The 23,905-nt window shown below is 43.1% G+C and overlaps 1 protein-coding gene across 1 annotated transcript in view; it reads left to right on the top strand.

Annotated features, from left to right (window-relative positions):
- The window catches only part of SPATA18 (spermatogenesis associated 18), a 33,595-nt gene extending 10,804 nt beyond the window's left edge, over positions 1-22,791 (top strand). Inside the window, exons 5-14 of the mRNA XM_036416603.2 lie at positions 2,746-2,841; positions 4,540-4,619; positions 4,716-4,941; positions 6,911-7,292; positions 9,091-9,249; positions 10,636-10,811; positions 15,031-15,154; positions 16,888-16,971; positions 19,992-20,037; positions 20,370-22,791. Coding sequence (XP_036272496.1) covers positions 2,746-2,841; positions 4,540-4,619; positions 4,716-4,941; positions 6,911-7,292; positions 9,091-9,249; positions 10,636-10,811; positions 15,031-15,154; positions 16,888-16,971; positions 19,992-20,037; positions 20,370-20,377 — 1,381 coding nt within the window. The 3' untranslated portion in view covers positions 20,378-22,791. The remainder of the gene's footprint in view (positions 1-2,745; positions 2,842-4,539; positions 4,620-4,715; positions 4,942-6,910; positions 7,293-9,090; positions 9,250-10,635; positions 10,812-15,030; positions 15,155-16,887; positions 16,972-19,991; positions 20,038-20,369) is intronic.
- Positions 22,792-23,905: the final 1,114 nt, after the last annotated feature.

The raw sequence follows: 23,905 nt of genomic DNA, 5'->3' as shown, positions 1-23,905 counted from the left end.
GATGATGTGTGTGTTTCTCTTTATCTATGTTCATGGCCCCCACCCCCCACCCTCCATTTGGAGGCTGCACATTGGAGGGTGCTTGTTGCTTTTCTCTGAATTTCTTAGTTTCTTTTTTGTTATGAACTCATATGTGGCTCATATTCTACGTTTATTGAAGGCATTACAAATGATTGGGGCTGTTCTCCCCTTTTGTGGGAGTCATCTTACCCCCTCCCCCAACCTTTTCTCACTCTGCCTACCTCTGTCTCTAAAGCCAGGGTGCTACCTGTGGTGGAATAAGTAGGTGTGTCCCAAGGAGGTTCCCAGGCCTGTCCTTGAGGAGACCAGTTTGGTTGTGACTCAGTTCCCAAAGTGCCGATTCCAATACAGTGCTGAGTGCGGACCGGCCTGCCCAGGTGTGATAACTCCAGACATGGAAAGACTGCGACATGCTAATGGATTTTATGCCTGGACTCTGGTTAGGACTCTCGCTCTCCTGCATTTCCGACACCCAGTCTATGAGAATAGAGTGGAATCTGCCTCCTAAGCATCCCACACACGTGTCCCTTTCTTTCTGTTGTACTGCCCTTGCCCTGGTTCAAGCCGCTGACCTCAATTCATTGCCTTCCAAGGGGGTTCCCTGTTCCCATTCTTGATCTACTATCGATACTACAAGCCATTTCTCACATGGACAATACAGATGCATTTTTACTTTATGAAGCCATCACTCTGCTTAAAAGCTGTGAGCAGCCTTCCCAGGGCCTTCTCACGGCCCTGCACGGTCTGACCCTTCCTCTCGCTTCACCCTCATCTCATGCCAGACTCCCCTCACCTAGTCTACTGTCCATTTCTTCTTCACTCTGAGGCCTTTGCCCGTGCTCCTTCAGAACAACGGAAGTCTTCCATGGGCTCTTGGTAAGGCTGGCTCTTGGTTATCTTCCTCAGAGTCTGTTTGTGACCACGATACAGCAAAAGGTCTTTCTTCTTACCTTCCTTAAGTTCTTTTTCACAATGACCTAAACATAGCACTTTCCACAATTTGGAACATTTAAACACTTGTTTGCCTATTTGTGATCTGATGAACTGCGTATTTGTATTGATGTTTTGACACTGTTGTATCTTTAGCACCCAGCATTGTGCTTGGCGCATAGTAAATTCTCAGTAATTTGATCAATGAATGAATAAGCCCATAATACAAAATTTAAAAAGCTGCTCATCAGCTTAAAAACAATTCTTGGCACATGAATGTTCCTCTTTTCTCTCTGTATGTCAGCCACGGGTACCAAATTAACATGTATCTTTGCTTATTTGTATATGTACTCACACATATATACCATGTTTTGAGAGGAAAAAAACCTACTTTAATCCTGTCCATACTCTTTCATTTCTTAGTCTATCTTGTCCTTTTAATTTTTTACAGTTTTCTCTTAATAAAATGTTCATTTTCCCATATATACTTTAAAAAACCCCCAAAAAACTGTAACATATTCACATTTGAATTAGATCGCAACATTTTCCTTTCAACTTCCAGTAGGCCTGGAGTTATTGCTACTATGGCTTTGTTTTAGACTTTAGACATTTTGTTCATTAATTCTCAGGGTGTTATTTTTGTGTGTGTGTGTGTGTGTGTGTGTGTGTGTGTGTGTGTGTGTTTAATCTACATTGTGACAGGCACTGTTTTAGGTGCTTGGGATAAAGACATGAATAAAATAAAAGCTTTGCCCTCAAGTAGTTCACAGTGTGTTTGTCATTAGGTTGTAAGTGTGAGCTGAGTGTGGGAGGGGCCCAGAGAAGGGGTGACAAACTTTACTTGGGAGAGTTAAGGGTGGTAGAGAGTAGCACGTGAAGGATGAGGACAACTGCGAGTTTAGTTAGTAGTTGCTCTCTCTTAGCCGCAGGACTTCCATGGTGAAAGCGATGTTCCCGGGAGGTAGGGTCAGCTAAGTCAAGAAACCTTTGCCAACCCATGATCTCTCCCTGCACTGGGGCGACTTAACTGAGGACCATTGGTCTTCATCCATCGTCATCCAGCACATTCACATTTCCTTTTAAATTTAGACAGACTTAAAGAAATAGTATAATTTACTATGACATCTACAATGGAGAGAGTCATTAAAACTAGCAGTGACTGAGCTATGCAGAAAATGCAGGAAACTCGTGCTTAGTAGGTGATGGAAGTCAGAGGCAGGAAGACATGAAATAGTTGGTAGTCATTGGTAGTCAAGTCATTGAAATAGTCATGGTAGTCAAGTATAATTGTGGAGGGCTTTATAAGAGGGCAAATAATCTTTTTTTTTTATTTAGGAAGTCTGGAAAAATTAAGTCAAATTCAGCTTTATAGTGCAAAGTAATCAGAATAGGTATTAGTATATTGCATAAAAGTGAAGATTTTATGTAGTAAGGCAACCTAGGGACTTGGTATAATTAGAACAAATGAATTAGGTGAGAAAGAAAAACTGAACAAGTATTTTTGTCCTTTATATTTTAATGTTAATAATTATTACATAGTCTTTTAGAGCATAGTAGATTTATAATTTCTTTGTGTTGGACACTGAGGAAGGGCGTTAGCATGCTTTTGCATATAAACATATTACAATATTTGTAATGTCATCTGATTGAATGCAGATGTCTTATAATTTGATCTTGTTTATGTCAAATTTATATCATATGCTAAAAATTCCCAAGAGAGAAAGAACCTATGCCTTGATTTAAAAAGTCTGCCAATTTTGGAAATCTGTCTTTAGTTACTGATTTTTCTTACAGTCTGGCTGACACTCCAAAGATTACTGAAGCAACCAAGAACAGATCGGCCATATCCCTTTTGGCTGCAGAGGAGGAAATAAATCAGCTAAAAAAGCAGTAAGGAAAAAAAAAAAAAAAAAAAAAAAAAAAAAAAAAAAAAAAAAGGACAGGAGCATTGCAGCCTGCTGATTAATCTTTGCATTTAGCTTTTTTGGTGTCCCATTACAATATGAAATAATCTGTTCACAATCAAAGAGGAAAGGAAACAACATTTTTATTAGTGTTTTAGATGTTTTTTCTTACTACAAAAACATTACCTATCTACTAGAGAGAATTTCCAAAGCACAGTGTAGTATAAAGGAAACTAAAGACCCTCTCATAATTCCAGAACCCTCTCATAATTCCAGTTTCTGTTACCATCTGACATTTCTTCCAATTCATACATTAGAAATAGAGGTAAGACTGCAAAATAAGTGTAAGTTTACAATTTTGGACCCCATTTGTTAAGTTAATATTGTTTCCCCCCTCTTACTAACCAAACAAACAAACAAACAAACAAACAAACATTCTGCATCATGTTCAATCATTTGATGTGCTTCCTTAATATCAACTATTTACTTTGATACCAATTTTCAGCATTGGAAATAACATTGTGATGATTTCTGTGGCAAATCTTAGTTAAAATTTCTAGGTATTCTCTAAAGATAAATTTTTAGAAGGGGAAAACAAACACTGCTCATTTAAAGTTATATACCTTCCTTGATTTTCATTTTGATATTCTCTCCATCCCCAAAGAGAAAGTGGACATTGTATTAAAAATATTATATATATACGAATATATACATATGAATATATATATATATATATACATATGAATATATATATACATACACACACACACACACACACACACACACACACACATATAAATACTATTCTGTTGCATCACACATGTTCCAATTGTTCTGATTTCTTCAGGAATCCCCCCTAAATTTTAGCTTGGAGTACTCTTCTATTTTTCACTTCAATCTCCCTTTTCATCACTTTGATCTCTTATTCCTATTTGATATACCTTCTCAAATGCATTGATCAGACCACTCAGTGACTCTGTTCTTTACTTTGAATTCTGCTGTTGCATTTTTAGCTTCTCTACATCCTTCTCAATCTTTACCCCTTATGCTTCCGTCTGACACCATTGTCATTTCTACCCCAGCATGTCCTCTTCTCGTGGCTTTTGCTCCCGTTTTACGATGGCCATGCCTCTTTGTATCTTTATGAGGATGCCAGTATGATTTCTGAAGCTCCGTTTGTTTCTGTAATACATCATTTTCGTAGGTCCAAACTTCCACCTAGTCTTGCAGATGTTGTTCAGTTTCCATTGTAGTCTCTCCCCATAGCTCATAATGTCTTTGCCCAGCTTCTGGACTAGGTTTTGGAGGTCAAATGCTTCTAGAATTTTGTGTGGTTCATATCAGCCCAGTCTAGAACGATATGACTACAGGCCCACCCTGCTTTTGCTGGAGGGTCTGCACAGCTATCTTTTCTTCAGAAGTATTTTCCAATGATATGATTATATCATATGCTAAAGAGGTGGAGTGACCCCCTGACCCTGCAATCGACTCTTTGCTAATCTGTGTGTGTTCCTATGTATTTTCTTTAGACGTGTCCAATGCAATAATGGCACACAAACTAGAGTAGCCTGTTTTAAGTATGCCAACTGTTGCTTATTACCTTTCCTCCCTCCCCCCCCCCTTCCTCCCTTCCCTCCCTCCCTTCTTTCTTGACTTAAAAAAATATATTTTTTTCTCTCTTCAGGCTTAAATCACTTCAAGCCCTGGAAGAGTCCCGCCACTCATTGCATAGAGCCTCTGGGCGGCGTAAGAGCACAGATCGAGGTTCAGAGCGAGGTTCAGAGCGACGTTTAGAGCGAGGTTTAGAGCGAAGTTCAGAGCGAGGTTTAGAGCGAAGTGCAGAGCGAGGTTTAGAGCGAGGTGCAGAGCGAGGTGCAGAGCGAGGTGCAGAGCTGAGGACCTCGGACCTGAGGCGATCGGAGCATCGCAGCATCGACAAGCGCAGCGGCTTGGACAAACACGTCTCTGGCTTGGACAAGCGTGAGCGGTGTGACCCCGAAGTGATATCCGATTATGAGAAGCAGGTCCGCTCGCTGAAGGACGAGATCGCAGCTCTGACGGCCGAAAACTCTGCCCTCCAAGGAAGGTCCGACACCTCCTCACAGGTCTTCTCCCCTAAGCGCCTGTGTTAGTGAAACAACCAAGTAACCATTACTGTGGTTGAGAAACTAAGGAAAGTGACACCCTTGAACCCAGGCCCCAACAATATGGGAAGCTTTGCATGGTAAATTGTTCTTTCTGACCCTTCAGAGAGAAATGACCTCTTGGATGGCCAAATCCGGGCACTCATGGATGTGGGGCTGGCGTTGTAAGGCAGGAGACTGAGCAATATGGGAAAAGGAAGCTCTTTTGGCTTGAAACCATAGCTGAGAGGGCCCGGAAGGAAAGAGGTGGTACCCACACTGCCAGGATGTTCCATGATATGAACATCCCCCCTCTCTCTTTTAAAATATATTTTATTGTTTTTTTTTACAGAGGGAAAGGGAGGGAGATAGAGAGCTAGAAATGTCGATGAGAGAGAAACATCGATCAGCTGCCTCTTGCACACCCCTGGGGATGTGCGCGCAACCAAGGTACATGCCCCTGACCGGAATCGAACCTGGGACCCTTCAGTCCACAGACCGATGCTCTACCACTGAGCCAAACTGGTTTCAGCATAGGGCCCCTTCTCTTAAGGCCCAAGAGTGCTCTGTCCGGGAGGGACCAGCTGTTGTCTTGCTGGAGGGTAGTTCCCTCCGACAGCTGTTTGATGCACGCAACAGCTACTGTGGCATCCCTTTCTGCTGATGGACAGACCTCAAGGCAGGCCTTGAATTCAAACAGTGTTGAGTGAGAACCAAGTAGGATGTTTCTCTCTGCAGTCGCTGCATGTTCCTCATGCTTTCCACCCGCCTCCCATGCCAGCCTGATAACACGCCCTGATTCAAGTTATTCAAGCCACCCCCTGCCCGGTCCCCATGTCCCTAAATGCCACCTTAGTCTTTCATTTTGGGGAATCACTTCTTCAGTGTTGTGCTGCTGCTGGCTCATGTTGGCTCCTAAGAACATACTCTGCATTTCTTTCATATATATATATTAATATATATTTGATTTTTTACAGAGATGAAAGGAGAGGGATAGAGAGTTAGAAACACCGACGAGAGAGAGAAACATTGACCAGCTGCCTCTTGCACACCCCCCACCGGGGATGTGCCCTTGACCAGGATAGAACCCAGGACAGGTCAGTCCGCAGGCCACGGCTCTATCCACTGAGCCAAACCGGTTTCGGCATACTCTGCATTTCTGCCTCACTCGAGTTTAGTGACATCACACACTTTGCCCTATAGTGTCTTCCACAGAAACCTCCTTTTGGGTGGGGGCTCATTGTCGTTGGGCTAGCTAGTCTGGTAATTTCCCTTGGACTCGGTGGCCATTTACTGATATGGCGCTTTCCAATTGGCCAAGTACTTCCACATGCATTAGCTCACCTGCTCTTCCCACCCCCCACCTCCACCCCCATCCCCAACAGAGCAAAAAATGCGGTGGGTGGGAGCCTGGGCCTAAGCTTCGCAGGGGAGAGAGGATTTCAGCCGCTCCAGCTGCTGTGACGAGGTGGGAGCGACAGCACAGATCTTCCTCATTGCTCAGTGTGCTTCTCATTTTACACCGCACGCTCCCCATGGCTGGGGCACCCAGCAAAGACCATCTGGCTTCCCCTTGACCTCTGGCTTCCCAGCTGGGTTACTCCAGGCCAGCCCACTACTCCCTTTTCTGAGCTCCCAGCTCCTCATCTGTAACGTGGTCAGCATCAGTGCTGGCCTCACGGGCTGCAGCAGGCAGGCTGCACTGAGAGTGCTTTATTTACTGAGTCTCATGCACCGTGCAAACGAGTCTTGTGTCAATGCTGTGCTCACATTTGAGGCCCCGTGGAGACGCTGCCCCTTGTCAGGCCCAGGGGGAAGGGAGGCCCCGGAGACAGCGGCTCCTGAGCATCCTTTGCAGCGGATGCGGGGAGAAGCAGAGTCCCGGAGGGACGGCATCCGAGTGTGTCCCCGCTGATCCTTGCTTCCTCGCAGGTCCACCCGGAGCCAGACTCCCAGCCCGGACCCCCGCAGCCGCAGCCCGCCTGCCCGCAGCCGCAGCCGCAGCCGTAGCCGCAGCCGCAGCCGCAGCCGCAGCCTCAGCCACGGCCACAGCCGTCCAGGCAGCCGCAGCGGCAGCCGCAGCCGCAGCCGCAGCCGCAGCCGCAGCCGGTCGGGCAGCCCCACCAACGCGATGGTGAAGATCCGGACGCCCTCCCCGAACCGCTCCAAGCTATCCAGCGGGGCGCGCAAGGCGGCGCTCATGTCCCGGTTCAGCGACGCCTACTCGCAGGCGCGCCTGGACGCGCAGTGCCTGCTGCGCCAGTGCATCGACAGCGCCGAGAGCGTGCAGCGCATCATCTACATCGCCACCGTGGTGCGTGGCCCGGGACGGCCGTTTGGGCAACTGAGCAGCACAGCCCAAAAGGACTTAGGTCCTGAGGCCCCCGCAAGAGCGTGGGGCTTCCATGCGTCCCCATCCGGGAGGAGGCCAGATGTCAAGCTACTTTTCTCCCTCCCTCTCCTCTTCCCTCCCACCCTCCCTCCCTCCTCCTCCCTCCTCTCCTCTCCCTAATTCCGTACTTCCTGCCTTCCTCCGTCTTCCTCTTATCTTTTTCTTTCCTTCCTTCATGTCTTCCCTCCTCAATTTTCCCTCCCCCGTACTTCCTCCCTCCCTCCCTTCTTCCTGTCTTCCTGTCCTTCCTCTCCCTCCCCTCCTTCCTTTTTCCTCCCCTCTCCCCCTTCCCTCCTCCTTCTTCCTTCTTCTTCCTTTGTTCTTTCCTCTCCCTTCTCCCTCCCTCCCTCCCTCCCTTCCTCCTCCCTCTTCCTCACTCCTTCCTCCTTCTTCCCCTTCCTCCCTCCCTCCCTCCCTCCCTCCCCCTCCTTCCTTCCTCCTTCCTTCCTTCCTTCCTTCCTTCCTTCCTTCCTTCCTTCCTTCCTTCCTTCCTTCCTTCCTTCTTTCCTTCCCTGCTTCCATTGCAAGTATTTGGGATGAATCATTTTTTTTTTTTTTTTTACAATCAGTAACTATTCATATGTATTAATATATTGATAGTGACCAGACATTTGTTGAAGGGATTATAATGATAAGATAATCTGGAATGGGTATATACCTTAGTCCATGTGCATGGAATCTTCAAAATGGGCATAGATATGCCAGTGTATATAAGCTTGCTATAATGGCTATCATTTGATTGATTGCCTTCTGTTCTTTGAAAAATCAGAAGAGTAGTTACAGATTGCAAAGTGCTCATTTGTAATCCTTAGTTCCCAAAGCAGTTAAGGGTTGTTCCTTGGGTACCCTATTGAGATACTAAGTTCATCGTGAGAACAATTAAATTGTAAATGAAAAAGGGCATTGGTATGAGAGCAGAAGGATCAGAATCTCCTGAACTTTATCCTGTATTTATGAATTTACATCAGGAGTCAGCTAACTTGGACCTGTGGGCCATCTCTGACCGTGACCTATATTTCTAAGAAAAATACCACCCAAGAGCTAAGATTATAAGAATGATTTTTCATTTTTAAAGGGTTGTTAAAAAAAAAAAAAAAGTGACAGCCTCAGTACTGTCTGGCTCTTTCCAGAAACAAGTTTGCCAGTTCCTGGTTTGAGAATTACTTACTGGGTTGGTTAAAGTTCTGTGAGCATAGAAGCCATGTCTTGCATATATAAGTAGATTTTCTCAGGGCTGACTATATCACAGGCATTTAATAAATGTTTGTTGAATTAGTGTGTGTCAGGAAACATGCCCAACACCTGATACATGTCTTTGTATAACAAACACTAAATTGTTCCTTTTTCTCTTATTTCTTGACAAGTAATATGGTGTTACTGTGGGGTCATAGATAGCGTCAGCTAGCATCTGCCAAGCATTTATGTAACCACAGGTGATTTATTTCCTGCACTGTACTGTCCTGCTCTCCATGTCACCAAAAACAATGGTCCGCTGTCTTAAAATGGGTGAATGTGAATAGTCTTATTTGTATTTATATCCTTTTCAAAATTGGGAGATATAATTTTCTCCCAGATTAAAAATAGTTTTGACCCACTGTGTTTAGTTGTCAGAAAACCCATATGATGTTGAATTTTTGATGAATTTCTTCATTCCTTGCTTTGGACCTCTTTGCCCCCCCCTCGTCTCACCAAATAAATTTGCTGCAATTTTTATGTGCAGGAGGCATTCCATGTAGCTAAAATGGCATTCAGACACTTCAAGATCCGTGTAAGGAAATCTTTGACACCGTCGTATATAGGGGCGAATGACTTTGAGGATGCCGTCATGGATTATATAATCTGTCACCTTGATCTATACGATTCCCAAAGCAGTGTCAACGTAAGTGCTGGGTCTCTAATTGGGGCTGGTTTGCTGCTAATGATATTTACACCGAATTCCAGTAACTCAGAAACCCATTCAGTGCTGCTTCTAGGTAATGGAAAAGCAGAAACGAGCAGCCTGCAAGTTACTTTGTAGAACCAGCCAATAATGGCAGTTTCTTTCTCAGACATTGTATGAAGAAAATATTTTGAGCTTGCATTTTGAGCTTGCTGGTTCTATTCTTTAAATCAGTGATTTTCAACCAGCATGCCTCGACACACTGATCGCTGCACGGATTTTTAAAACATGAAATACCTGACTAGTTTAGTTAGGGGCACTGACCTCTTTTCCCTTAGATTGTCAAGTAAAAAAGATGACAACAGTCAAAACAACAATATAGCTGTCCAGTGTGAATGAATCAAAATTATACCTATAGTTTTTGGTCAGGTCGGTAAAAAAAATAAATTTTTTGGTGTACCACAGAATTTTAGTAATTTGTTTGTGTGCCATGAGATGAAAAAAGATGGAAATTACTTCTTTAGGTGGGCCCTTAAGATTGGAAGATAGAACATAGTTGTTCCTAAGATTTTGGGAAAGATAGGTGTAGATTTGCATCCTGGCTCTGGCCACTTACTGGCTGTGTGACCTTGCACATTTACTTAACCTCTCTGTTCTGTAGTTTTCTAATCTTTAAGTGGGAACAGCAAAAGTCATGACCTATAGAGTTCTTGAGAGGCTTAAATGAAAGAAAGCAGGTCATTTGCTTAGCACAAGACCAGGCATATAGTGAACTCTCAATAAACGCAGGCTATTATAATTATTATTATTATAGATTATGAACAAGTCAGAGTTCTGTGTGGGCATATCATATAACTTGCCCAGAATTTAAAAAAGGGGAAAGAATAAATAAAAGATACTAAGGGTTTTTTCTTTCTTTTTTAAAAAAAAACATATTTTATTGATTTTTTTACAGAAAGGAAGGGAGAGGGATAGAGAGTTAGAAACATCGATGAGAGAGAAACATTGATCAGCTGCCTCCTGCACCCCCCACACTGGGCTTGTGCCCGCAACCAAGGTACATGCCCTTGACCAGAACCAAACCTGGGACCCTTCAGTCTGCAGGCCGACGCTCCATCCACTGAGCCAAACTAGTCAGGGCAGGGATTTTCCTTCAGGTTTTTTTTTTAGACTCTCCTGGTTGTCAGTATGTCATTCATATTCTGTCATCTTTTCCCTCCTCCTATTCACGAGGCTTCCTCCTTTTAACACATGTACTCCTCTTGTTTTTAACTTGCTTCCCTCACACTTCCTTTCCCCACCTCCATCGGTCACAATGTCCTTGGGGTTGTCAGAGTGTCTGGCCACAGGATGTAACAAGGGGATGCCATCTTTTTTGTTTTTCAGGATGTGATTCGAGCCATGAATGTCAATCCCAAGATTTCATTCCCTCCAGAAGTTGACTTCTGCCTCCTCAGTAACTTCATCCAGGAGATATGTTGCATTGCCTTTGCGATGCAGACGTTAGAGCCACCCCTGGATATTGCATTTGGGGCCGATGGGGAAATGTTTAATGACTTCAAGTAAGAGACATAGGAGCGGACGCTAAGGAATAAGAAATAAGTGACCTTGTCTCTATTTCCTGGGAACGATTTAAAGAACGCTGGGTGGGGAAATCAACAGCTGCTACCTGATTTCCAGGCCCTGCCACGTACTTCTCCGTTACTACAGGACAGGGCCCTCTCCCTGGTCACTTCCCTTCTCAGTCTAATGGGTGTCAGAGGGGACGATATGGTTTTCATTGATCATACTGGTCTTGGGGAGAATTAGTAAGTACCTGGAGCCTGTCTGTAACATTTTAAAAGAAAGGCGCTATGTGAATACAAGCATGTCCTACTTTTTATTGTTTAACACTTTTTATTGAGGTGTAATTAGCATATAACTCTGTATTGGTTTCAGGTGTACAACATAATGATGTGATATTTTTATGAAGTGCACCATCTGTCACCATACATGGTTATATAATTTTTTCCTTGTGCTGAAAACATTTAAGATTTGCTCTTTTAGCAACTTTCAAATATGCAATACAGTATTATTAACTAGAGTCACCACAGTGTACATCACATCTCCTGACTTACTTATTTTATAAATATAGGTTTGTATCTTTTGACCCCCTTAGCTCATTTTGCCCACACCCCATGCCTCGGGCAACCACTAATCTATTTTTTGTATTTATGAGCGAGGTTTTTGTTTGTTTATTTTTTAGATTCCTTGTTTGAGATCATATGGTATTTGTCTTTCTCTTCTGTCTTATATCTCTTAGCATAATGCCCTTAAGGTCCCTTCATGTTGTTGCTAATGGCAAGCTTTCATTCTTTTTATGGCTGAATAATATTCCACTGTTTATGTGTATCACATCTTCTTTATCCATTCATCCATCAATGGACACTTATATTGTTGCCATATCTTTGCTATTGTAAATAATGCTGCAGTGAACATGGGGGTGCATATATCTTTTCGAATTTGTGTTTTTGTTTTCTTCAGAAGTGGAATTGCTGGATTCTATGGTAGTCCTACTTGAATTTTTTGAGGAACCGCCACACTATTTTCCATAGTGGCTGTACCAATTTATGTTCCCGCCCACATTGCACGAGAGTTCCCTTTTCTTCACATCCTTGCCAACACTTATTTCTTGTTTTCTTCTTCTTCTTCTTCTTCTTCTTCTTCTTCTTCTTCTTCTTCTTCTTCTTCTTTTTTATAATAGCCATTCTAACAGGTGTGAGGTGATATCTCCTTGTGGTTTTGATTTACATTTTACTGATGATTAATGCTGTTGAGCACCTTTTCATGTACTTGATGGCCATCTGTATGCCTTCTTTGGAAAAACATTCAGATTATTGGCCTGTTTTTAAATCAGATTATTGTTTTCTTTTATTGGTTTTTACTGCATTATTTAGACCAGGTTTCTCAAAGTATGGTGCATAGATCACCTATATTAGAATTGCTCAAGATATTTGTTAAAAATGCAGGTTCCTGGATCGCACGCCGTGATATTTTATGCAGTGGGTCTGGAGTGGGGCTTGGGGATCTGTAATTCTCTCTGCACACTAGCATGTGACAGTGATGCTCTTAACTCTTTCATCTAGGACCATTAGGTTTCTACCAGGGGTTTCATGATAAATATTTCCTTTATAAATGAAAAGAAATTAAGTTAATTTGGAACATTTTACTGGGATTTTATGAGGTCTTATGATATAGCTGGAGATGATCTGGGAGGAGACCAGATGTCAAGCTACCTGGGCTCCAGTCCCAGCTCCACCACTAATGAGCTATACTATATCTGTCTTTTCCGATGGTCTTTCCTGTGGGTCATGACCCACAGGTTGAGAATTGCTAACAGAGTCACCTAAGACCATAAGAAAAGACAGATATTTACATTACAATTCATAACAATAGCAAAATTACAGTTATGAAATAGCAACAAAAATAATTTTATGGTCAGGGGTCACCACAACATGAGGAGCTGTATTAAAGGGTAGCGGCATTAGAAAGGTTGAAAACCACTGCTTTAGAGGATGCCTGTTCCCACTTAGAAATATTCATCTACTTGCCCTGGCCAAGTGGCTCAGTTGGTTCAAGCCTCTTTCCGTATACCAAAAGGTTGTGGGTTCGATTCCCGGGTAGAGAGCAGGTATGGGACTCAACTAATAAATGTTTCTCTCTCATCGATATTTCTCTCTCTCTTTCCCTTTTAATCTGCGTGGTGGTTAAAATAAGAAATAAAAGAAAGAAAGAAATATTCATCTATTTTGGTTTATGAGGTCTGGACATTCCCTAAACCTCTGAAGGGCCTCCTGCGCAGGCAGATCTTGGAGCATCCTTGAAAGCATCTCTTTAATAACAGAATCAGGAGCATACAGATCTTGGTTGGCTGTGGGGTGGAAACTGGAGTTCCTAGTAATGATTGGATTTGGTTCTCCCTCTAGGACTTCACAGCACAAGCATAATTCTTAAAATAAAATAAAAAAACCCCGAAAACTCTGGCAGCCTTTCACACATTTAAAAGCAATTACTCAAATTCTCCTCCTCCTGGCCTCATGCCTTCAGGTTTTTTCCATATGTAGGGGCTGGGGGTTGAGACTTCTTGACAAACATCTGTTTCCTTGGCCTGTGCTCCATGCTCTGCTGAGCATCCCTTGTTAAGAGAGTGTCCACACTGAATGCAGTCCCCTGGTTTGGACTGGTCAGTCTGGAGGACCGACACACTTTCTATTCTTATTCTCTATTAATTCAGCTAATTTTAAAAGTTATTTTCTTCTTCCTTCCCCCAGACCCCCAGCCATATAACACTGTTTACTCATTTTGAGTTCAACTGAAATCTGTTATTATATTTTTACTTGGGCTGTGTAAGCCATTTGTTACTTCTTTGTAGTTAAATTTTTTAAAAGATTCAATTGCAGGACCCCATAGGTATCCAAACTACATGCTGTGTTCTTCAGCTTATTTTTCCCAGCCAATCAAGCAATTTCATTTAAAAAAATACTATTTTATTGATTTCAGAGAGGAAGGGAGACGGAGAGAGAGATAGAAACATCAGTGATTAGAGAGAACCATTGATCAGTTGCTTCCTGCACACCCCACACTGGGGATCAAGTTTGCAACCTGGGCATGTGCCCGGACCAGGAATTGAACCATGATCTCCTATGTTCATAGGTCAACGCTCAACCACTGAGCCAAGCTAGCCAGGCAAGCTATTTTTTGATATTGTGATCTGTGTTTTTTGTTTGTTTGTTTGTTTTGTTTTTTGACCCACTCCCCACCTTTGAATGATTTTTCTATATTTCATGCAAATCATTGATGACAATGTTGATTTATCATGGGATTGAGAGAGCCCTTTGCACCTTCGCTCACGTTCTCATGGGTTCATTAATTACCTCTCCTTGGATCTGATTCTTGAACCAGTTTCCAACCCATTTACTTGGGTTAATCATCCAATTACATTTCTCCTGTTTTGCCCACAAAGGTAACATGAGAAATCTTGCAGGAAGCCTATGGGACTTCCCATGGTCTCTAGCATTTCCTTGATGTTGTTGTTTTTAAAAAAAATTTTGTTGATTTTTTACAGAGAGGAAGAGAGAGGGATAGTTAGAAACATTGATGAGAGAGAATCATCGATCAGCTGCCTCTTGCACATCCCCTACTGGGGATGTGCCTGCAACCAAGGTACATGCCCTTCACTGGAATCAAACCCAGGATCTTTCAGTCTGCAGGCCTATACTCTATCCACTGAGCCAAACTGGTTCTGGCTCTAGCATTTCCTTGAATTGCAACTCTTATACCATATTTTCCAGCGTGTAAGACGACCCCCTAATTTTACAGTTAAAACATAGGTTTAGGCCTATATTCTCTGTTTAAGACTATCTCCCACTTCAAAGAAAAGACTTACTTTGCCGTCAAGATCTGCAGGTAATTTTTGTGCAATTTTGGTCTTTTGCCCCCGATTTTCAGTTGACTTTTTTTCATTTCAAAAGTTGTCTTAAACGCCGGAAAATATGGGTAATCTGGAGAAAGAGAAGGGCACAATTAGCCGGATGTGATTTGTGACTAGTCCATGGGGGCTCCTCTAATGACTGGTTCCTATTCTAAGGGCCCGAAAGCATCTCTTCAATAACAGAATCAGAATCCGTGTCTATCTAGATCTGAGCATAATCAAAATGGAAGTTTACACAGCTGTTCCCCCTCCCAGGTGTGCTACCTAATTGCTTCACTTCTCTTTCTCCTTCTTCTGTGTGTTTAAAACAGGTACCGTCGCAGCTATGACTCGGATTTCACGGCACCCTTGATCTTCTATCACGTGTGGCCTGCCCTCATGGAGAATGACATCGTCATTATGAAGGGGGAAGCTGTCACCAAGAGAGGGGCTTTTGTACGGTGGCCTTGCATTGTGACAATTCGTCCCAAGTGTTTGATTCACAAGTTCGAGAACATTTATACACCCAGAGATTCTATAAAAGGAAGCTCATAAAGAGTTGCTTGATAAGATTTCATACAAAGGAGAGGAAAGGGATTGGCTGGGAGAGAACAGATTCTTTTCTTCTGTTCTTCCACAATTCTTCATAGGTTCTTGGCAGCAATTTCTTTGCCTGCTGCTTTATTTATAAAATAGAGCTAATCCTACCTGCCTCCTTTATCTTAGCAATATTAAGCCATTATAAACGCAAAACCTTTTGAGCTCACCTTACGGGAGGCCCTTTGTAACGCTAAGCATTTAAAAGGGATACATTTTCAGGATACAGTTTGCCAAATTTTTACTGATGAGCAGCCATTTTGGGAAACAATGAATGTACCATTTTTCTCTCCTTGGTATGATGTGTGGAGAGGGGAGGGACGGAGAAAGAGGGGGCAGAGGGGATGGGGAGAGAGGGACCAATCGGTTTCGGAAGATTGCTTCCTGTGTACGTGTCTGTAGAATGTTTTGAGCATGTTAAATAACTGGACAGCTTTCAGAATAGAGTCTTAGTGTGACTTGGTATTGGAACTAGTGCCCACAAGTGCTGGACATGATGTGAACATGATGGAGTTTTGACCCTGCCCTTCCTAGAAAGAGTTAAGTAAAATTTGAAGTGAAGCTCCTCAGTCCAGATCAAAGCCACCATCCGGGTGACTTCTGTTCTACACTCTTTGAGCGGGAGAACAGAGAATGTGCTTTCCCCCACATAGGGGAGAAGGGGAGGAGTGCATTGTAACAGAACTCAAGACAAGGGTTTTTGCAGCAGAAGCAGCCCACTTTAGCCCACTGTATCTCAATAAAACACTTGTGCAGTGGAAGCCGAGCCCACAGGAGTTGGGTTGTGTTCTGACAACCACATATGCTATGCAATGAAAGTGCTCATAAACCATGCTTCTTGCCCTTACAATAATCACCCCCTGTTAAAAGATTCTCATTGTAGACTGTCTGGAGTACAATTTAGAAGGGAAGGAGAAGAAATAGCCACTATTAGCAGTTGCCTTTTAATTTCGTTTGCTCACATCAAGCATGGCACCAACATTTGCCCAAGCTTAAAAACTCCTCATACAAAATGAGAATACCCTAAAAGGAAGAACCTTGAGAAGAAAAGCGTTGAGTGAAGGGAAATTTTTAAGAAGGCTTTTTATTCGTGAGATCTTACTATAGTGAATATATGTATTTTTTCTTACTGATTAATTGAATTGAAGAGTAGGGGACAACAATAGTGGTTTATTTAGTCACTCAATTCATTTCATTCAACAACAGTTGCTCTGTAGTCATTTATAACACAGGTGCTGGGGTTCAGCAGTGAACAAATCAGACTCAGGCCCCTCCCTCAGGGTGCTTACAGTCTCCAACGCATGCAAACTTAATGTACTTTGCAACTTACTCATCAAAACAGAATCCTACTAGCACCAAGCATTTGAATATCCTAAAGTTCATTGTAATGGGATTTTATTTGAGAAATACCCTAAAGTTTTTGTCAAATATTGGGCAGCTATAGTAAATGTAAGGAGTATACCTAATGCAGACGATAAGTAATGGGCAAATGTAATCATATCAGCAAAACCTCTCTACCGGTGGGATATGCATATTGTCATAAGCCATGAGAACGTTTATGAACCATGGACTATTTTTCTTTCTCTTTTTAGTGGAACTCTGTGCGACCCGTAACCCGAAGTCGAAGCAGGAGTTTAAGTCCCATCTGCCCCCGTAGCCATATTGGGATAAGCATGGTATGTATCTAATCATTTTGCACAAAGTCATCCTATGATTGACATTTTAAAATTCAACAGCAGCCTATTAAAGGGGTGACTGTAAGTCTGTAGGTAGAAAGAGAACATGTTGCAATAACCCCAAACTAATTTTTATTAGTTTTACATATTCTCTAATCCCTGGACTAAGGAATCGATCACCTAGAATAGGTGTGTCGAACTCAATCAGAGAAGGGGCCAAAATCTAAAATCCAGCCTAAATCGCGGGCCGAATGGTTTACTGAACAGTCATAAACTGTCATTGTGATGGAAATGCAGCGGAGTGCAGTGATGACAGCGCGGTGCGGGCCACATTGCAAGGCCTGGCGGGACGGATTTGGCCCGCGGGCCTTGTGTTTGACACGTGACCTAGAAAGAAGCAGAGGTGGTTTGTTTGTTTTAAAGAAAACGGGCTATTGGTTATCAGTTATAGAGAACGGGACACCTTAGTCAATTGATCTCAGCACAGGTCCCTGCCTCCTCTGGAACTTACTCTGTGATTTGGAGAAACTGATCAAATGGCCTGGATTTCAGTACCGTATAAAGGGCACTGCAGGTGTTCATTTTCCTCCCAGTTTCAAAGTAGGAAAAATAAGATTAGTTTCCTCTTACATTAGTTCTTGAGAGAATTACTAATACTACTGTCAAAGGAAAAAAATAGCAACAACACCTCTGAAGACGAAAAACATTAGTATGATTCATCATACATAAATGTGTTTATTTATTCAACAAATAATATGTAGTCAATGTCTTTTGAATACCGGGCTGGACCAAGACATGTGGACACCAGGCAGGCTAACAACATCCTGTTCCTTTAGATAAAAAAAAAAAAAAAAATGAACATGTTTGCTTCACCTTGTTTCAGAGAGGGTGGAGGGGAAGAAAACCCACATCTACTTCCCTAAAATGAGCTCTAGCCCCAAACTTCGAACACCCTGCCCCCAGCAAAACAGAAGCAAACCCTCACAGTGACAACACCCCCCGAGTAACTGAGTTTGGTGAGCATCTATTGCTACTCCACCACTCCATTATGTCTGACTCCGTCTTCACGAAGCATCCCTTCATTCCTTCTGTGTCGGGTGGATGCTAGATTTCGGGATGGGAGAATGGGACACAAAAATAACGGAAACATGGTCTTTCCCTTGGATGGGCTTTCATCTTTTATAAACAACGGAATTGAAAGCGGTATATGATTTGGTTCCTAAAGAGGCAGGAAGTACTAGCGATATTAGACAGGTAAGATGCTTTCTGGGTTTGGTGGTGAGGAATGGGTGCCCGGGGGAGTTTATAGTGGTTTTGGCAGAATTTCACAAGCTGGGAAATTGGGGAGAAAAAATCCCGATGAAGGAAATGGCCTGAGAAGGGAAAAGGCATGATTCTGACACAGTTCTTTTGCTCTCAGAGATTTTAATATCACTTAATGGTCCTCATCCAGGAATAAGTATTACAGTAAGTAAAAGTAAAAGGATAATGCATTTAGTAAACTGACACATGAAAAGCAAATCTTGAGAGTTTTATACTGGAAGATTGCAATTCTCCCCAATCTAAGAGGAAACGACATGTCAGAAGAGAGAAAATCCGACGCCTATGTGCTGACATCCATGGCACAGGTTCCCCCTGGGCACGCACAGGAGGGCTGTCGTGGGCAACGACCCTCTGTAATAAGCCCCTCCATGGTTCAACCTGCCTCCTCCTCCCCACTGTGTGCCCAGGGAGAACAAAGTCATTTAAACTTTAGGCGAGAGTAAACGATGTTCTCAAAGGTGAAACTGCTGCCAACATTCCGTCCCTGTCCAGTATCCCCTGCTTAAGCCAGCTGGGTACACCTGCAAAATAAGATGCAAATGTCTTTATTTTATTTTATTTTTTAAAAATATATTTTTATTGATTTTTTACAGAGAGGAAGAGAGAGGGATAGAGAGTTAGAAACATCGATGAGAGAGAATCATCGATCAGCTGCCTCTTGCACACCCCCTACTGGGGTTGTGACCACAACCAAGGTACATGCCCTTGACCGGAATCAAACCTGGGACCTTTCAGTCTGCAGGCCGAGGCTCTATCCACTGAGCCAAACCGGTTTCGGCTAGGATGCAAATGTCTTTGGTTGATCTGGTCGTGGGTTGTTAGAGGTCTGGTGTGCAGAACAGCTTCCATCTTCGGGAGTGCCTCTCTGGAGTGTTTGAAAGCTTAGAGCAAGAGGGATGCTTGTAGGTGGTTATTTCTGGGCTGTAGCAGGTTTGCAAGTACAGGCGGTGGCTTTTGCTTAGTGAAATCAAAGGTGAGATTTGAGAAACAAATTTTCTCTTTTTTTTTCTGGCTTGCCTAGTGACCTTCCTTAATGGGGCAGTGCTAGGGATACAGGGGGCAATTCATAGGAAGGATCTGCAGATAGTATCTGACCATTGGAGCTTTAATTCGTTAATAGTAAAGTTCTGGAAAGCTTTGAATTCAATATGGTCACTGATCATTCAATCTTAAAGTACTTAGCAACCGTTAAACAGCAATAACAAAAAGCAACAAGAAACAAAGACACTGAGCCCACGTGTTAATGAATAATATAATTTAAACTAAACTGAGTGCCCATTTATTTTAGGAAATGAAAAAGGAAAGGGGGCCCTAAGCGGTTTGGCTCAGTGGATAGAGAGTTGGCCCGTGGACTCAAGGGTCCCAGGTTCGATTCCAGTCAAAGGCATGTACCTTGGTTGTGGGCACATCCCCAGTGGGGGGTGTGCAGGAGGCAGCTGATCAATGTTTCTCTCTCATTGATATTTATAACTCTCTATTCCTCTCCCTTCCTTCCTTTATGTAAAAAAAATCAATAAAATATATTTAAAAAAAATAAAAAAGGAAACTGGGTGCTCAACCTGAGTGGGGAGATCATAGTTCTGCAGTGTCTCAGAGCAACTAGTTAGCTGATGTTTTAGGGGGGAAAAAGGTCAAAGGGACTCATTCATCAGGCTCCATCTACTGTGTAACTCACATTCCACTTGTCTGTTTTCCAGCTATCTCGAAGCCGGAGTCCTTCTCCAATAAGATGTGCATTGCCAAGTACGTGAGCTTGTGTAGATGGATAGAACAATCTTCTGGTTTTTAATGCTCCTTTTAATACTCAGCCTTGTGCAGCAAAAAGAATGTTTTGCTTCCCAGGGAACTTCTTTTATTGCCACCTGATGCCTTTTATTTCTGGGCGGGCCTTCCTTGAGCAGGTCCCATTGGGAGCGGAGGGGGGCGGGGAGGAGACAGGAAGAGGAGACATAGAATGAGCCTCCAATTGAGAGACTTCATGGACATAAACATAGATCAAGCATCCTGCCTCATTTAGGTCCTACCGGAAGAACTCCTTCAGGAAGGGGCCACAATGAACTTCTTTCCCTCTCCAGGGTATTAAACCACCAGACGTGTTCCTCTGCCACAACACACCACCACCTGCACCAGCACATCTGCACCAGCCAGCCTCCGCACCAGCACATCTGCAATCAGCCAGCCTCCGCACCAGCACATCTGCAACCAGCCAGCCTCCGCACCAGCACACCTGCAACCAGCCAGCCTCCGCACCAGCACATCTGCACCGGCGCCCGCGCCAGCCCGCTGTGCCTGCCGCATCCCTCACTTAGATAATGTGAAAGGGCAACTCTGTGTATCACTGTACACAGAGAGTTAAATGTTTTGGCTTGACACATTTGTAACTTCAGATATATTGCATTTTATTTTACTTGATAGGCACCAGCCCCATGACTTTGATAAAAACGATTGCATGGGTGTTTAGGATCACATTCATTCGAAGCAGTCCACTGCCCAGGTTCAGGATTCTCATGGCAGCTGGGTGAGCACACACGGAAAACCTTGACCATGCTGAGTCCGAAAGACGGAGCAGAAGTCCTAGTTTGCAATTTGATCATAAGCACTGTCACGGATAACGTTAGCTTTAGCTCGAAAACAAAAATTGGGTGTTTTACTTTACTTCTGAGGTTTGGAAGACAGCCCTCATCTCAGATTGGGGAACCTGTGGCCAGAATGGTGACTTTAGGCTAAATACAGATGATGGTGAGTGACCAGGCTGTAGGTCACTCATTGGCTTGGTTCTGTTTTCTTACTGTGGGTGCCCAGTTTGGCTGAGCTGAGTACTGTAGGTTGAAGCTACTGAGTTGAGAGAATTTTCTTGCTTCATAAGTGCAGAGCAGTGATTTGGACAGAAGGCAGCATTGAGATAAAAGTTTATTCCATTATGCTTATCTCCTGGGAATGTTTCATGCAGCTTTAATATAGGTGTTAAATATAAAAGCTACCTGGGCCATGTCTTTTCCCTATTCCACCTACTTGGCTACAAATTCAGGCCTCCCAAATACCTAAACTCAAGGCCTAAAACTTAGGAACACCATTTACTGGTTTTAAACTAAACGTATATTCCTCAATTTCTTCACTGTGAAGTACTGTTGCAAGTTCAAGATAAAAATGGAATGTGGCTTTTCAAGATAAGTAATAGTCGTTTTAGGCTTTTTGTTTATTTTATTTTTTACTTTGACACCGGCCTTGAACACAAACCTGACAAATGGTTGCTTTCGCCAAGAGTCTTTTAGACAGAAACTCTGAATTGGCCACAGCTCAGCTTGCATCAGCTCAGGGCCAAATCCGGCACCTGGTTCAGGTGAGACTGCTCAGTGCTGCCCCTGGGTCTACTGCCACCAACCCGCCCTGCAGGGTGAGCTGATTGCCCCACGCTGAGTATTGGTGTGGTTAGCGCCTCGGAGCCATGCCGGGTGCTAGAAGGAGAACTCGGTGCTGGGCGACTTTAGTTCCGCTTGGTCATTAGCTGGCTTTGTGGCCTTGAGCAAGTTACTTCACCTCTCTGAGCCTTTGCTCCCTGTAGAGGGAGAAGGCTGGATGAGATTAGTGGTTTCCTCCACCCTCCCAGAGACAGTGTACCTCCACTTTTAAACAAATTCCCCCCCCGCAATTCTGAAATGAAATTCAAAGTTATTCAATAATAGGATCAACATGATATTAGATATATATATATATTTTTTAAACAATGAATAGAATACCCTAACTGTAATAGGACTTAGTTAAAAGGAAAGACACTCTTTAAAATAATAAAATGTATTTAATAGCAAAGCTTGGGTGTGTCCATCTGGAAGATAGACTGAAGTCATCAGATGCTCTCACCCTGTGTGGAATCGCAAGCTCCCAGGGCAGATCAGTGTGTGTTGTTCTGGCAACATTCCACGCAGTGATGTCACTGGATGTGATTCTCTAAATGGTGGACGGCTCTGGGAAAGTGTTGAACACAAAATCTCACAGTTGTGCCTCGATTTACACAGTACATGCATCCCTGGAATAGTCGCTGGATAGTAAAACCATGCCAACAGTTACCTTTAGCTACACGTCGAAAGGTCGTTTCTAACATCTCACTAAGTAAGAGAATGCTTACATCTCACTAAGTAAAGAGGATGCTTACATACCAGGATTTTCTTTTTGGAGTTGAATGTGGAAGTTCATGCCCTGATCTGGAGAAAGGCCACCTGTATTCAGTGTGTTTGCTCCATCCCCTGTCTGGCCACGTACCATTTCTCAAGTCTCTGATTTGAATAAAACCACAACAGGAAATGGTGGGTGGTCTAGGATAATTTTTGGAAAAAATCCACAAAACCAAAGGAGGCGGACCTATGCTCCTTTCACCTGGGTATGCTCCTTAACCTTGGTGACTTTGAAAAATGAAAAGCTGTTACTTCATAATCTGGATAAATATTAGCTTCTGTATCATTGGTTTAATAGTGAATAATAAAACTAAGGAAAAAAAAAGTGCTTCTGTGTCTGTAGGTTCTTCGCTATAAAATGCTTTCCTTCCAGATTCCAAGGCCAGCCATGCCTTTCACCCACCTCCATTCTGTGGGCCCGGAGCAGGGCGGAGCTCGTTCAGTGGATAATACCAACCTGTCTGGGTTAAGGCTGTGACTGCTGCAATTCCATGCTGTAGCTCAATTGCTGGCTTTAGTTCATGTTGCTCACAATTCATTGTTGTCACATTCAAGAAACTCTCTCTGAGTAGTACTTTACCATTCTCATGCAGCTTTCACTTAGTTATTTCAGTTGCTGCTTCAAAAGAATCCAGATATCTTCAGTTTTATAGATAAGGAGCCTGTTCAATGTACCATACAAGTCTTCTTTCAAGGCCTTTTATTTTGGAATAATATTCTTACCTGTTTTCTTTTGTTCCTCCACAGCCCGTAGCATCAATTCTTTTATTTACTGATTCATTCATTCATTCATTCATATATTCACCAATACTCATTTGCTGGTACTTCCTGTGTGTCAGATACAACACATACTCTAGGGATATGGTTGTGGACAGGATTCCAGCTCCAGTGGAGAGTAATGTCATGTCCAGTTGCATTCCTTGGTGATTTCCCTGTCATAGAGAGCAGATATGGTGGAGGAAAGAAAAATGGAGTCCTACAGTAAATTTAAAAGAGAAAATGCGACATATTAACTGAAGAGATTAAATATGCTATTTTTTTGGGGGGGAGTATAACTGCAATAAAGAGAGCTATGCCAGGCTATGATAGAAGTGTGATGAGCTGCACAGGAGAATGAAACTCAGTCATGTCATCCACCGTGAGTTAGTCTTTTCACAAATACCTACTGAATCTATGACCCTAGGATCATCCTATATAAAAAAGGCTGATATGCAAATAGACCAAATTTCAGAATGATGGGTCACTATGACACGCACTGACCACCAGAGATGACTTGCACTGAATACCAGAGGGCAGACACTCAATGCAGGGGCTGCCCCCTGGTGGTTGGTGTGCTCCCACAGAGGGAGCACTGCTCAGCCAGAAGCCCTGAGCCTGGCTCATGGCTGGCAAGTGCAGTGGCAGTGGCAGGAGCCTCTCCTGCCTCCATGGCGACACTAAGG

The sequence above is a fragment of the Pipistrellus kuhlii genome, unplaced genomic scaffold (genome assembly GCF_014108245.1).
Source record: "Pipistrellus kuhlii isolate mPipKuh1 unplaced genomic scaffold, mPipKuh1.p scaffold_m20_p_1, whole genome shotgun sequence".
Taxonomy (NCBI): domain Eukaryota; kingdom Metazoa; phylum Chordata; class Mammalia; order Chiroptera; family Vespertilionidae; genus Pipistrellus; species Pipistrellus kuhlii.
Note: the sequence above shows the minus strand (reverse complement) of the source record. Positions and strands in the feature narration are given on the sequence as shown.